This window comes from Haliaeetus leucocephalus, unplaced genomic scaffold (assembly GCF_000737465.1).
Source record: "Haliaeetus leucocephalus isolate CR32 unplaced genomic scaffold, Haliaeetus_leucocephalus-4.0 Scaffold752, whole genome shotgun sequence".
In the NCBI taxonomy this organism is placed as follows: Eukaryota; Metazoa; Chordata; class Aves; order Accipitriformes; family Accipitridae; genus Haliaeetus; species Haliaeetus leucocephalus.
In genome coordinates, this window is record NW_010973188.1 from 1078433 (window position 1) to 1094522 (window position 16090).

Sequence of the window (16090 nt, forward strand, 5' to 3'; positions counted from 1 at the left end):
AAATTTACATTAGACTAGTAATGGAGATGTGAGAATCCCTAAATTCTTGCCACACAGAGGATAGACAGTCAGTAACTTTTGGATCCACCCTGCTCAAACTCTAAGCCTAGTTCAGTCACATATGCATAGGTTAGCAATAATAATGTTGCTAAAATACAGTGTATTTATATGGGTTGTGAATATTACACATCTGGTTGGTGTGAATGTGAAAGCTGATTATGCAATTGAAATCTTACAGACTCTGCATTACCTTTCTAAGTGCATAAATTGGTATTAACAGTGTTATCTAACATTTTAAGAATTTTTAAACAATACTACTTTAGACATCTACCCCTCTAAGTCCTCAGCAAAAAATTGGAAATATTAACAAAGGCATTAGTGTTTAACAAAACATGTCCATGTAGAACTCTGGAAGAGCAACTCTTCTTTTAGAAATCAGTGTGAAAGGAGGGTAAGTGCTAACATGGTGCTGTTGAATTGTCTGTGAATATTGCAGACTAGTACATTAAGAGAAAGAAAATATTCTGAAATGTATATTTCACGATTTGCTGATCTACAAGTGGAGTTTCTACTTCATTCTAAGTATCACTGTTGTAGGTATAATATGGGAATAGCTGTGGCTTTCAAGTTTTAGTTTGGGTTTGCTTTCCTCCTAACAGCAAACTGTAAGCTAAACATAACTGATAAACAAGAGGAAGACACAGATTCTGTTGGTGACTGTTTTTATTTTTTATTTTTGATGAGGTAGTTTTGGGGTGTGTAAGTAGTGACAGGTTCAACAATGTATCATAAACAACTGAAAGGGTCGGAAGTGAAGAACAACATCAGTGAGAAAATGATTATAAAGCAAATTTGCTTTTTTCAAGTGAAGGGTTTGAATTTACATTTTTGATCTGCTAAATTTTTTTTTATTTTTCTTTATGGATAAGGCAATAGAAATAATAACTATCACTGGTGTTTTAGATTTATTCCATGCAGAAGAAATACAAATGATTATTTTTATGACTGAGTTGAAAGTCTCCATTGCCTTTTTTGAGGGACAGTGGTCTCATCTAATTGCTGCAGATTGTGATTGTTAGGATGTTTTAAGTTAATCTGAAAAATTGTCTTAATATAACTGCATGTGAATTTATTTTCAAAGCTACTTTGAAAATAGGGATCTCTTTTAGATACCTTAGATACCAGTCTGTGGGTAGGAACAAATAGCCTGCTCTACAGCACAACTGAAAATTGAGAAGAAAGTGTAAAATTTAATACGTAAAATGTGGCTGCTTGTATTCTAACCAGTGTGTTTTGACAATCCATAGGTCTTATTCCTACTACATTGAGGTGTCCATGGATGAGTTAGACTGGATTCGGGTTATCGATCACTCTAAATACCTCTGTCGGTCCTGGCAGAACCTGTATTTTCCTGCCCGTGTCTGCAGGTTAGTTCATCGATATAATATTGCATGGCTATCATTAAATAATGTAGACACCAGAATAAGTGTCTGGATTTAGCTACCTGCATGATGTATTTCTGATTATGATATACACAACTTTCATCACCTATCTTAAGAAAAAAAATTATCTTGGTGGATGCTTTTTTAATACAAATATAGGTCATAAATTCCAGGCATCTTGTTTTAAAAACTCTGGTGCTTCCATCTCTAATTGCGTATGTCTTTCTCTCTTTTTTTTTTTTTGAATCATAACTCACTTATCCTCTTTCCTCTTGCAGCTGATGTGTTTTTTTAATCTCAGTAGTAAACATCATTCCTTGACTACCAAAATGTTTAAAATGTGTTTACATCCTTGCTATAGAACTTGGAAGTTTATTTTTATATATTTTATTTATTTTCTGCTGTTGCATTGAAAGAGTGAAAGGGGAAAGTTAGGGCTAAGGAGGCTTGAGCAATGCTTTGTGTAAACCAAAGCAGCTAGATGGGTTTAATCATTATTAAGGTGATGTCGTCTTTTTACTGTAGGTGCTGGGAATTCTAGAAAAAGCTTATAATCACATTGAAGCAGTCTTATCTAAAAACTGCATTGAGCTCATTGGTAGAGAGGCCACAATCTGTAGATTCCAAGGATGTTATCATGATTAGGTTTTGGGTCATAGACCCAAAGAGGAAATGCCCTGTATTGTAATAATTATTCTGTAGACACAAACTGTTTAATCAGCACAGCAATTCTTGGAATCCCCAAGAAGGGGAAGTGCTTTTTTTTTCCCAAAGAATGACCTCTTTCTCTGATCTTTACTGCTCTGCAACATGGGATTGCTGGTAAGCAGTTGTAGTCTATGGGGAAGGAGTCTCGTGGATCACTTATGTGTCTCCTACTCAGATAACCCTTTCTCAGCTTCCCTGTCCTTTAGTAAGGTTATACTGAATGTAACTTGAAATTTAACTGTTCCTGATACGAATGAATACATTCTCACATTTTCCCTGTAAGTTTTATGATTCTAATTTTACTGTTTTCTCTTTCTGAAATGGTTGGCGTCCCTTAGTTTGTGTGTGTATCTGATAAATTTTTGCTTAAAGGTGTCTGTGATAAATCATCTAGCAATAATGAAATGCCTCATGGAGTTTGTAGGTGGTTTACATTTCCTGGAGATTTTTGTGTGTGTGTGTGACCTTAACTTGGTGCAAAGTGGACAGATTGTTAGTAAAGGCAGCTTTTCTGCTTCCATCGTGTTACCAAGAAGAGGCCCAGGTTGTAGTCATTCTTTGGCCCCATCCAGACTTGTCCAAAAGTGATTTTCTATTTCAACTTAAGTTTATCTGTCTGTCATTGCCCTGCCTCAGCAGTCTTCATCTGTGTGTATGCTATGTTTTGAGAGCATCATTGTTCTGTTTTGGTGAAGGCTCTTTGAGGCCTTGCCTGAAAGTGCAGAGAGGGAAGAGTGGAGGGGAGAACATTATTCTAGAGTTTTAGGTGGTATGTTACTTGGTTTTTTTGGCACAAAAGGTACTATCGTACATTTTAGCTCGCCAGTGATCTCTTAGTCCTCTGTAAGTGACTTGCCATCTATTGGAGGAGCAGATTATCAGGAGGGAATTCATTTCACGTGGTGTTTTTGTATATGTAGCTATATGTTTTCTACTTAAATACAAGCACACCTGGAAACCTCCCCCTTGCAGTTTTATTTTAGCAGGTATTTGAAATATACAGTTGTCCAGGTAACTACAGCACAGATTTCTTTATCACATAGTCCTCATGCCTCTAATTTTTCCTGTTCTGTTCCATGATCCCCAGTAAAGCTTTTATTTTCTATAAATCCCTGTTCCTTATTATCTTATCCACAGAGTGGTGGGGAATTCCCTGGAGGTGCAGCTACTTTGAAGAGCAAGCAAAAGAGTTAAGAAGAAAATCATGTAGCAGCATAAGTTTATGGGTATTTATTGTTAAGGAGAAGTAACTTTAAGGCAATACGAGTTGTCAGTTGTGAGTCAACATGATAATTCAGGGTAGTTTAGATAAGGCTGTTCTGTAATCTCTCTTTACATCAGTGAATTGAAGCCTACCTTATAGTAAGTGCATTTGCTAGTCAAAAGTAGAAGTACTGTGGCTATAATTTATTGTTTTTTAATGTATTTTTCCTGTAAATAAGAAAAGGCTATTTAAAATGTCCTTAGAGACCTAAAATTGCTGACAATTTTTTTAGGAGTTCCACTTTAAGAAGTTCGTATTTATTTATTTGTATTGGCATAAATAGTTAGGTCTAACTTGAAGGTTGACTCTGCTTTGATCAGGGATTTGGACCAGATGACCTCCAGAAGAGAGGCTTTGAGTGAGGGAAGCTATGTACACATACATATTAGTATTCAAGACTTTTATTTATCTGGCTTTTAATTAATATTCTGTTTAGAAAGAAGTAAGGAGTACTAAACTTTTTTTTCTGTCTCTGATTTCAGGGTATTGTAATTATGTATTTAAAGTAGTTGTGTTTACTTAAATGAGTTAAACTAGTTTTCTCTAGGACACTAACATACACAAAACAAAAATCCTAAAATATGTAGCAGTTTTTTGTCGTCTAAAAAAGAGATGATCTCCAGTGTTGTGAGCACAGATTTAAAGTATGAACTAATATGAGATTATGTCAGAATGTATGCTTTAGTATTTGATGTTCTGTTTTCACAGGTAAGTTTTGCATGTTTGTCAAAGGGCAGTTATGTTTTAAGTGTTTTATATGCTCTATCTAGATGGAAATTATCAGATTATCAACACATAATGAAAAAACCCTGATTGATTTCATTCGAAGATGTAAATGCCTGTCCCATTTTTAAAGGAAGACTAATGTAACTCAGCAAATCACTCACATTTATTAGCACTAGGTTAATCAATACATTCTTTAAATCCAAAACTAGTTATGTTTTCACATTGCTCAACACTACTTCTGTCATATACTTGAGTTGATGTGACAAGTCCCAGTGCCAAAATTTTCCTGTTCATGGGCAACAGTAGAGAAATGCATTGCAAGCATCATGCTTTGCTCTGTCATCTTTCCTTTGAATATTTATTCCCATTTTTGTCTTAGTAATGCACATAATAATTTCTTTGCAAGTGAACACTTAGGAAACCATGCAGCAATTTTTTTAAAGGTTTGTATGCATTTTCAGCAGAAGATGATGGACTAAGTATCTTTCACAGTGCAGTTTCTTACTGGTAAAGGTTTGACATAGGTGGTGCTTGGGGTTTTTTATTTTAAAAAAGTTTATTTGAGCTCAAAGTGCTTTATGGCATCACTGTATAGGATGACATTTTGTGGAGCAACAAAGAATTGGAGATTAGGGTTATTGACTGTGGTTTTTGTTTACACACCTTTTTTCAAAGCAGGGGAGTAGAACATGCCAGATTCTGTACACGTTGTTGAAGGACAGCCTGTTAGTGTCTCATACACTAGAGCAATTGTTCAAACATAGATTATGAAGAGAATATGAGCCCTGTAACATTAGGCAAGGTTAGTTGCCTTTTTGAGTCACCTTTCACATAAATATTGGTTATGCAAGGTGAGAGCTGTCAAGGGCTGAATTAATGTGTTCACCTGAGTTTTAAGAAGCTATTCAAACATTTCCATGGGCATAAAAATTGATCGTTTATCTTCTATTTGCATGTATGCAGGTCAGGGGTTTTTTGTGTGTTTTTTGAAAACCTTTCACTTTTAAGTGAATCTATCCATTTTCAAATCTACAATCAATGCCTCTTTCACACCAGCTGGATGAAAAAATGCAACCTTCTGGTAGTTAATTGTTAACTAAAATAAGTAATGTATACCACAATGAATTAAGGCCAGTTCAATCTCCTTTACAGGTCATTTATTGTGTTATGCACGTCATAGTCTCTATCATGACTTTGATTTCTCTGATATATGGAGCATTGTGGAATATTCACAATAGTGTTAGAGTTAGGGGCATTATTGTGCTTCCTGTGAAAGATAATTTGTACTTGGCAAAGCTTGTACCAAGCCATCCAAACTGATTAGGCAGAATCAAGTAAGTAATGTGATAAGATTATTTACACTTTTTTCTTCTTCCTGTTACTTCTATGCTCCAGTCTATGTTTTATTAGGGTCAGAATAACTTTTGCTAGCCATAACCTTTTGTCTAGATTAATAGATGGAAAATGGAAGGGCAGTGACCAAAGACTCTGAAATTCTATGATGAAAAGGAGATGAGAAGATTGTTTATGCTTTCTTACACACAGAAGATGATTTATTTGTAGGATGTAATCCCTGATTTAGGTATACAAGCTACTTTGTACGAGGAAGATTATTTCTTAAGCATCAAAGCTTAGTATAACAGGTAAGAGAGGGTGTTGCTGGTTTTTGAGGGTTTTTTTTTTTTAGTAACAGAAAATGCTAGGTATGATACCTGGGCTTTTTATTGACATAACTCTATTTTAGACTTCTAATTTTTGCTTTAAATGCTTTTAGAAGACCTTATTCCACTACCTTTAAAAATTTAACAGCCATATACTATGCAGAAAAAACAAATAAGAGAGTGGGATTACAGGGTAATTTTTTCCGTTTTAATATGGTACTGTATTTTTTTTTAGAATTTCTTTTGGTCCTAGTTTCATTGTTTGCACTTACATAGCAATTTTCATGTAGAGCTGAAGACTTTCTTTAGAGGGAAGACAGGAGACAGAAAATAGTCATGTAAGCAGGTTCCTGTCAAAGTTAGGAACAAGTGTCAGGTTCATAGTTATTCCAGCTTCCTCTTTTAGTAGTTAGGCAATGTAGAAGAGAATGCTTCTGTGTTTGTTTTCCTTGTGTGGTTTGTTACTGATTTTTGAATGAATATTTTCTTCTCTATTTCGAAGTATCTTTAATATGTACCTATTAATTAAGCCAACTGTTGACCCTGTCATTAACCTGAAAAAATGAATCCCACCTTTTTGATTATATTAAAAAGTTAACTCTTTCTTATATAGCACTTAGTCCATAGTCCTGACAATGTTGGATTGTGTTGTGTTTCAAGGAATCAGTGATAAAAATCATAAAAGAGCTGCTTGTTGGGTATTTTTCATAACCCTATGTGTGATATCCTATGTGGATATCAGTTTGAATATGGGTAAGCAACAATAGTTTGTTTGGAAAAAAAAAAAAGGCAGATTTTCAAATCGAGGTAGCAGTCATTGTGATTCTAAGCCAGAGCTCTGTTTTTGGGATAAAAAAGTGCAAATACATTAAGTGAACGTTAATACTTCTAAAGATATTTGAACAGGCAATGCTGTCTTCTGTTTTATCCTTCTCACTTTTTTCATCCTTTCATTTTTGTTTTGTGTCTTCATCTTTTTACTTTGTCCTAGACCACAAGTTTTGAAGAACTTCATTAAAGCAATTACAAGAATATGAAAAATTTTTGAGAGGTCTCAATCAGAATAAGTCAAATGTAGTCACAAGTTGTCACTATAATAAAAGTGGTGTTTTGTTTTTTTTAAGACTTAATTTCTTTATGTTTAAACTTCTTTAGTGAGGCAGTTATTCCTAGTGTCTGTTGTGCTTGTGTATTAAACTTCCCAGATTTACAGAATCATTCTGGTTTGCTGTTTTTGCTATAGAGAGAGCAAGTACAGAGATGGTACAATAAATCAGAAGGAAACTCTCATTTAATTTTCCATGTTTCATCTGACATTGGATAATGCTGAGTTTTAATGGGGGGAGTATTGCCTAACCAGACCAATTTATAGTTTGAAATGTAATGCTATTTTGTCAGTAATAGCAGAATTTGAAAAAGATAAGGAGAGGAGAAAGGGGTCAGTTTTTATCTGCATTTGCTACTATTTTATTGTCTCATCTCTTCTTGAGATATTATAATGTGACTAATCAAAGGGAAGTATTAATTACTACTGCATAAATTTTTGGTCCTAAAGCATGTTTCTATTAAAAGAACTGATAGATGCCTGTAGAATAATGCTGTAAATGTGGGAAATTACTTAAGCATGTTCTTTTTCCTGTTTTTTAATTTGTTTTGAAAACCTCTACATTTTTCTATTTAATACTAGTAGGTTGAATTAGTAGTGGTATACTATGTCTAAGTGCTCCATGTTTCCCTTAATGTACTTGGCCTCTATAGAAAGAGTGGTGTAGAATTATTTTTACTTTAGAAGGTGTACTCGTGTATTAAATATATTTATCAGTGCAGAGAGAACTTCTTGCCTTTCCTTTAATTAAGCATTGATGATATTGGGTGGTTGGGTTTGTTGGGGGTTTTTTTTGTTTTGTTTTGTTCAGTGCTTCAACAGTTTTTGCTGCTAGTGATTACACCATTTGTAATACTCTGCCTGAGTGGAGACAAATTAAATTATAGACCCTGTCTCCTGAGCATTGAAAAAAGTAAAATGTAAAAAGAGTAAATGTTTCAGTACTAACGCAGTTCTAAACTAAGAAATGTTGGTAATTATGCACAATTATTTTGCAGGTAGTGACATGCAAAGAGATGTGATTTTTCAAGTGTAGGCTAGACAAGGCTTTTTTCTTTAATTCTGTTCTTGGTCAGGCAGCCTCAGATACCTGTGCTTTATACTAGTGATGGTGCAGTCATTTTATTTTTCTTTTCACTTGGGAGAGTCACTCATTGAAATTAGCTACTGATTAAGCAGCAATGTCTCACTTTCAGCCTTACCAATAGGTCTCTGACATTCTTATCTGTAGTAGATATCCATTTTGCAGTTTTCCTGTTCTTTGTGGAAACTTAGTGTAATAACTTGCCAAAAGGCATTCTGAATGTGGTTCAGTTTAAGAACATGTTGAAACAAGTGAGAAGTTAAGTCCTGAGGAAAAAACAGTTGAAGCACTGTCCCAGATACGTGAAATAAACAGAAGAAAGCAGTGTCTGCAGTTCTAATTTAGCACTGGCTTTTTTAAGCAAGTAATTCTGTGTCCTTTCCCCTCCCCCAGTAGAGAATGGTGTTCAGAAAAAGCACACCGACATCCAAAAGAAGCTTTTGAGCATTGTTTTAACTTAAAATGCAACCCTAATACATCACTGACCTAACTGAAAAACATAGAGTAAGAGTGGCTGGCAGGAGCTCTGGTAAGGCCTTAAGTCAGTCTGAAAAGCGTTTGAAAATTTTTTCATCACTAAGTCATTAATATCCTTATAAAAGGACTTCTTGCAAAGGGAATGATTCAACTTGGGCAACTGAAACCATCTTTACCTTAGTTACTGCACTTGAGAAATACAAATGGTTGCATAGGCAACGTGTTGATTAGTTATTTTATTTGTACTGTGCTTTGGGGAGCATTGACTGTTGTGTAAATATTTTATTTCTAACTGTACAGATATACTGAAGTTTCAGAGTTTAGGGAAAAAACCGCCTTGCTACACAATACAAATTAGCTTTTCTTCATTTCTGGATAACTGAAATGTTAAAATCTTTTCCTAATACTAATACTGTATGTAATACAGTGATAACGTAATGTACAGAGATAAGTAAAAATTATCTTAGTTTGTATTACAGAAACATATTCTTAAAAGAAAGCAATTTTGAAATGTCACTCCAGACCTTTGAGGGTTTTCACTGACATTATTTTCACAAATCAATTTTCACTGCAGGCATGCAGTTTTCTTTTTTGCTTTTTTTGCGGGTGGGTGGGGAGAAGAGCTTATCACTCTTTTTAGTAGAAGGTGATCATACTGAGGAATCTTTATTGGCATGTTTCCAATACCTTGCTTTTTAACTTTGTGAAATTCAAGGAAGTGATTTCCTGAAGTCTCCATTTCAGTGGCTGCTTGATTATCTTGCTATCTATCAGTGTTTAAACTTTTTTTTTTCCCAGTATGTGTTCTATCTGGCATTTTTTTCTTTTCCTAAGATAAGGTGATAGTCCCAGATTTTTCAAACAATGTAGATCATCGACACAGGATCAAGAAAGCTATTACCTTGTCTGGGACAGTATTGATTTAAAAGATCCCTTTCTTCATTTCAGGTTATGTATGCTTTTGATCTTAAGCTTAAACTTACAATTTCAGCCCCAAATGTGGTCCTAGTGATGCAGAAGCTCATTTCTCTACAGGCATAATCACTAACATTTTTCATCAGGAACTTTATCAAGGCAGCTTTTTTTCTTCTCAGATTCCTTCTCTGTCTCCTGCCATAGCAATTTCAGTTATCCTAACCTAAAGAGCCCAACTCAGCTTTGAGGAAAAGCAAAAAAGCTAGTGTGCATTTAAGCTGTCAATGACAACCTGCCAGACAGCTCACCCTCTGAAAATGAATATTTGTCTGAAAAAGTGTGTGTAGAGGGGTCATTATGGCTTGTATAAAAATACCTGAGAAATGTGAGAGAACGCCTGCCAATCCATTTGGATATGAATTATAAAGAAGTATAGTATATTATTTTCTTATTTTTTTTGGTTTCTACTTTAGAAGAAACCATTAACTTTTTAAGATATCTAGATTACATATTTCTCATCTTTGACATAATAATAAGCAGGGGTTTTTTTGTAGTATGGTTAGAATTTATATGTATTCTGAATTTTGATGTATTCATTGTGAGTTTCTTAAACTGTAAATTGTTTCTAGGTTTGTTTTCAAGCTGTTTCACCTCATAAGAGATCTAACATAGGTGAAAATTATCAGTTTTTCAGCTTGACATTGATACATAAAGATACATCTAAACACTAAATTATCATATTGTTCATAATAATTCTACAGCAAGTTATATTTTAAAGTTAATGTTGCATAAGACAAATCTGTGTTTAAAAGACATCTTTAACACTTTTTTCTTTAAATCCTCTTATGTGATTTTTGTTACGCTCCAAGAGCTAGAATTAACTGTGAAAACTTGCCATATGTATTTACAAAGACAGGCTTTTACAAAAGGAAATTTTATTTTGCCAAATTTGTAAGAGTTCTGGTTTGTTTTAGTTTGTTGATCAGTGATGGCCATCTGTTGAAGTTGTATGATGCCATTGTATAAAGTATTTTTCTTTTTCCCCACTTCTCACCAGATAATGGGCATGGTTTGTTGATGTGTGTCTGAAACACTGTACCACATTTACAATTACACATTATGAATATTCGAATTGTATACATAAAACCAAGGAACACACTTATGTGGATTCACTTTTCAGTTTCTAAGTTTATAAAGCCACCTGTCAACCAACACTAGGCCAATCTCAATCTCAGTTGTGGAATAATTTGGATGATGTTAAAAATTTTATAGTAAAGGAAATTTGTCTATGGTTAAACTTGGTTCTTTGTTTACAAACCTCAAGTTATCTTCTCTGTAGCATTTTTTAAAGGTATAAATCAGTGTATGAATGGGAAAGCCATAAAGTAAACTGCTTTATTCAGTGTCCTTTTTCTCCTCAAAAGAAGCTCGTAGAACTGGTGTTGAACTTAAGCTTCTTGAGCTTGGACTGTACTTGCTCTTTCTCATCTCAGTTTCAATGAGGAGGATTAGGTGGCTGGTTCCATTTGATGCAGCTTTTAAATAGTTTTCTGTTCCACAAAAGGAATATTCACTCCCTGATATGGAAGAATATAGGACACAAACAGTTGAAAATGAAAAATCAAGCTGAAAAGACCAATAAATAAAAATGAACAAATTAGGTGCTATAGAGAATCAGATTTATAGGAAATAAGACATGTGAAAGTGTGCATAAGCATCTTCAACTGGCAGAAATGAGTGAGTGAAGGAAAGAAAGCGATGGAAGAGAGAGATCACACAGAGAAAATGTGTTTAGGAAAAAAAATCAGTGCAACTGAAAAATGTTTTAAAAGATAGTGTTTTTTACAGTAGGGATTATTATAGGAAAACCACATGTGATTTATCATTTTCAGGCTGCTACTGGAAGCAGTTATTTTATTATTTGTAATGTCTTCTAAAAGAGAGAAAGATTGATCTTTGTAAAACACCAGATTCTGCATTTGGGGTTTGGTTTTTACTATAAAAAAATTCTGACAGCTTTATACTTTCATGCTTGTTTTTCTTTTGTAAGATTGGGATAAATATTTCCATACTTCACTGGAGATGTAATAAAGGTCTTGGAAATTTTAGATACTGTAAGTAACATAATTTGTGATTAGTAAAGTAGTGGCTTCATTACTTTTCTTCATGACATTTTCTTTGTTGTTTGTATTGGGGAATAACAGCAGTGATGGACAGCGTATTAAATATTGATTTCTAAATCTGTATCCTGTTCAATTCAATTATCCTGTCTCTTTTAATGGCAAATGGCAAAGTTGGCCAATCAAGCTGCATTCTCACTAACAACTTCAGTGCCTCATGGGCACCTCCCCCTGTGTCCTGTCTCTAACCCTGAGAGCGGGAGCTCCTGGGTCAGGGAGAGCCTGTGAGCCTGGCCACCCTCTGTGTTCGTTTGCCTTATACTCCTCTGATCCTGTTAGCATATGTTCATAGATTTCTTGTCTGTTTGTTTGTCTAAGGTTCTTCTCTGATTGGGCTGTTACCAACAGCTTTTGCAGCTTCTTGTGGCAGCAAATTCCAAAAGCTCATTAGCCACTGCATGAAGAAAGTAGTTTTATCCGTTTACACAATTCTTTTACTGGTTTGTGTCTTCTAGTTCCAGTATTGTGAGATCTGGTGAATAACAACACTGTGTTCACCTTTGCCACTCTTATTAAGATTTTGTCAATGTCAAGCATAGCTCCCTCAACCATCTCCTCTTTGGTTCTATCTGCTGTCTTGCTTTTATGATTTGAGGTGGCCTTCTCTGTATCTTCTGTGACTCTACTGTGTACTCCTTGGGGTGTGGAGACCAGAACTGTGCACAAGCACATGAAATACAGGTGCACCAAGCTGTTACAGAGTTACAGCACAATGCTATTTTGTTCTCAGCACCTTCCCAATGTTGTGCAATATTTCAGTGATCCCCTGCCTGTTGTGGTTTAACCCCAGCCAGCAACTAAGCACCACACACCGCTCACTCACTCCCCCCCATCCAGTGGGATGGGGGACAAAACTGGGAAAAGAAGTAAAACTCGTGGGTTGAGATAAGAATGGTTTAATAGAACAGAAAAGAAGAAACTAATAATGATAACACTAATAAAATGACAACAGTAGTAAGAAAAGGATTGGAATGTACAAATGATGCGCAGTGCAATTGCTCGCCACCTGCCGACCCACACCCAGCCAGTCCCCGAGCGGCGATTCCCTGACTCCCCTCCCCAGTTCCTAAACTAGATGGGACATCCCATGGTATGGAATACCCTGTTGGCCAGTTTGGTTCAGGTGCCCTGGCTGTGTGCTGTGCCAACTTCTTGTGCCCCTCCAGCTTTCTTGCTGGCTGGGCATGAGAAGCTGAAAAATCCTTGACTTTAGATTAAACACTACTGAGCAACAACTGAAAACATTAGTGTTATCAACATTCTTCACATACTGAACTCAAAACACAGCACTGCACCAGCTACTGGGAAGACAGTTAACTCTGCCCCAGCTGAAACCAGGATACTGCCCCTGGCATTTGACTACCCCAAAAAGCTTACTTTCATCTGCAGATTTGGAGACTGCACTAACAAGAATTTAGGCTTGTTATTTCCTAGGCTATTTAGAAGCAAGATTACAGATTTCATTACTTTCTTTTCTTGATATTGACAGTGTTTTGCAAATGAAAACTTCTTTGGCTTCACAGTTCCTTGACTGTGTGACTCAACTGAGACTTGCAGTTTTGTTCAACACTTATATAAAACCATTAAAATTAAGATTTGGCAGTATTTCTTTGGGTTGAAGTTGGTGCACTGTTTACAAAGATTAATTCTCTGATATACTTTAGAAGGTAAAATCAAATATGGGGGTTTTGTTTGTTGTTGTTTTTTGTTTTTTTATCTGTTTCAAAAAATGTCACTCTAAACGTATCCATGGGTTTTCTCAAGTTAAGCAATGTCTATTTTGGGGGGGAGGATGAACATGCAGGTTTTTTTTTTTTAGTTAATGACTAGAACTATAGTCTTTTAACTTCAGAATGTTTCACTCTTTTAAAATAATATTTTCTTCCACGTCCTCCTATGTAGAGTTGAGGGGGGGAAATTTGTTGGTTGTTTTGCAGATTTATTTCTAAATGGTTACAATTAAATTGGATTGGAAAAATCTTGAAAAGCCCTTATGAATCTGAGGAACTTGGGGTTTTTTTCTGAGGACCTTGATTTTTCAAATGTGTAGTATTTGTGTGTGGGGAATTTATACCAACTTTTCACGTGATTTGACATTACATGTTCATTTCCACATTAACTTATTAGATGCCCTTGCTCCTTTTATGCCATCAAAATTTGGAGTTTAAATGGAGTTTAAAAATATTTAAAAGAGCAGTTAATTCAAAAGAGAGTAATGTGTTGCTGTTTCTGTAGCAAGCTTTTTAGAGTCTAGAAATTAAGAGTTTAAATGTCACATGTTTGGACATTTGAAAGAATTAGGAGTAAATTATGAGTACATAGTATTAAGGCATACAGTCAATCTTAACCGTGCCTTAGGGTGTTTCTAGTTATGTTCTTCGGTGCATATTAATAAGTTTTTTTTTAATCAGATAAAATTATCTTCTAAGAATTACTGAGCTTGACTTTTTAAAAATTTTTTTTTTATTACTGTATTGGTAGCAAGACAATTTTCTGTGTATTTATGAAGACTTTTATTGATGTCAGACAATTTTAATTTTTTTTTTTTCAGTTTAACTTCTGATGTTAATGTTTTGTTTGGAGGCTAAGGGTTATTTTTGCTTTGTTTTTTTACAAGAGTATTCCTGACTTTGAGTTAATAGGGAGGAAGACTAAGTCTATGTGAAACACTGTGTATATGTGTATGCATAGACACTCTTCCCATTCAGGTTGTATTTCATCCCCTTTTTTTAAGGGAAGAATTTAATGTATATTTAGATGAAAACTTGATTTTAAAACTTCGGTAGATCAAAATAGGTTGAAGGGCTGGAAGACATTATTGCTGATGATTCCAGTTTGTAGTAAATTATGAAGCATATATAACAGCTATAAAGAGAGATGACTTTGTGTCATACTTCATCTTGCCTTCATAGATAAGTGTGTAAATGAAAGGGAAACATTGTTTCAATATGGCAAATTTATATTATTTCTTTGGAGTGGAAATGAATGAAATTGAAATAATTCACTCTTGGGTGAAACTAGAAACTATAAATGTATTTTATCCTCTTGGTGCAGATTGACATACCGCAGATTAGTAATAGGAGAATGTTCCTTGTATCATCAACAGTAGTCAGATACGTTCACAAGTACTGAATTACAGTCAAGGAAAAGGGGTTCACCGTACTCTCAGGTAATTTACACAGAAGAGCATTTAATTCATCATTTTAACAGAAGCTGCTGTTCACTGATAGAAAATTTATTTTTTCAGACTTCATATACTCTTTTTATCCTTTGTATTATGGAAAGTTTGTAGTTACCTGTGCCTTGTCTGCATCATCTATGCATCACCTGATTTCTGGGAAGATACTGAAGGCTCTTTACTGTCCTCTGGCACGTGGGCATGTGTTCGCACCATTGTATCTAGCACCTAACTGGGCTTTCCCACAGGTGTCTGGAAATAAATATAATAATATGGTTTGGGGTCAGCAGCATATTTAGAATACTTTGTTTCCACAACTGACCAGCAGTTTCTTGGCATTTTGTAGATAATGCGACATCCTTGAAAGGTTCACAGAACCATATGCAAGTTGAGCTTGTGGGGTTTGTAACTAATGATACACAAGCAAGCTAGGAGGAAAAGTATCTGCAGCCACCAAAACTTTTCTTTTCCTATCACCTGTATGAATGCAAAGAAAATCAAAGCCAAATTGTTCTTATCATTCAAAAGACACATCTTTCTGTCTTGCTGATGGGTGTGTCAAAGTAACTAGAAAGTGCCTATCTTCTAGAAGTTTTAGTTGTGTTTCTCAATTCTAACTTGCGTGGTTTGGTTTACAGAGTAATATGTATGCCAAGATATATACCAATAGTTCATACTTCTTTGGCAAAAATTGGTTCCTTTATGTCTTGCATAACTATTTAATTAAGAATTCTGTTAGTACAATGAAAAACTTAGGAGCCTGTTCTTAAGCCAGCTTTCCTTGTGTATCTGTTTGTTTCTTATCATCAGTGTGAATGCTGGAGAAGTGCAGATACTCACTTTAGTTTTCATGTGATGTGACATGCTCTGCAGAAAAGTATGCTGCTAGTTATTTAATTTTCTGGTACATAAGAATTGTTTGGAGACCACTACTATCAAATTTGTTACAGCACAGAACTGTATAACATTTTAAAGAAATAGTCTAACAAGGGTGAAGATTGGCTGACTTCACAGCAGAGTAATTCTAGAGGCCAGTGTAAGGTAACACAAATGCCACAGGAGGCTAATCTCGCTACATTGCACATATAATTAAAAGAGAGCAGAGAACCTCTTCCAGGACTTGACAGAGAGCATGAACCTAAATGTGGTGTTTTGAATGCCTTTTAGAGGAGCCTTTTTATATTCACTGATGGTGCTGGGGAATCTCAGGTGACTGTTCCCACAGTGTAGCTATCCAAGTTGGATGGCTGCAGCTAAGTGATGTGAATAATTCCTTTTTCCTTTAGGAATTGTTTCTTGTTAGGAGTGTTTATGCTATGAACTGGAGATATGCATGTGATGAAGGAGATT

General features: G+C 35.1%; 1 protein-coding gene across 4 annotated transcripts in view; it reads left to right on the plus strand.

The window, feature by feature from the left end:
* BTBD9 (BTB (POZ) domain containing 9) overlaps positions 1 to 16090 on the plus strand; it is a 131653-nt gene that overhangs the window by 13512 nt on the left and 102051 nt on the right. For all 4 annotated transcript variants that reach the window (XM_010581132.1, XM_010581133.1, XM_010581134.1 and 1 more), the window contains one exon: positions 1308 to 1427. In XM_010581132.1, the coding sequence (XP_010579434.1) occupies positions 1308 to 1427 (120 nt within the window). The remainder of the gene's footprint in view (positions 1 to 1307; positions 1428 to 16090) is intronic.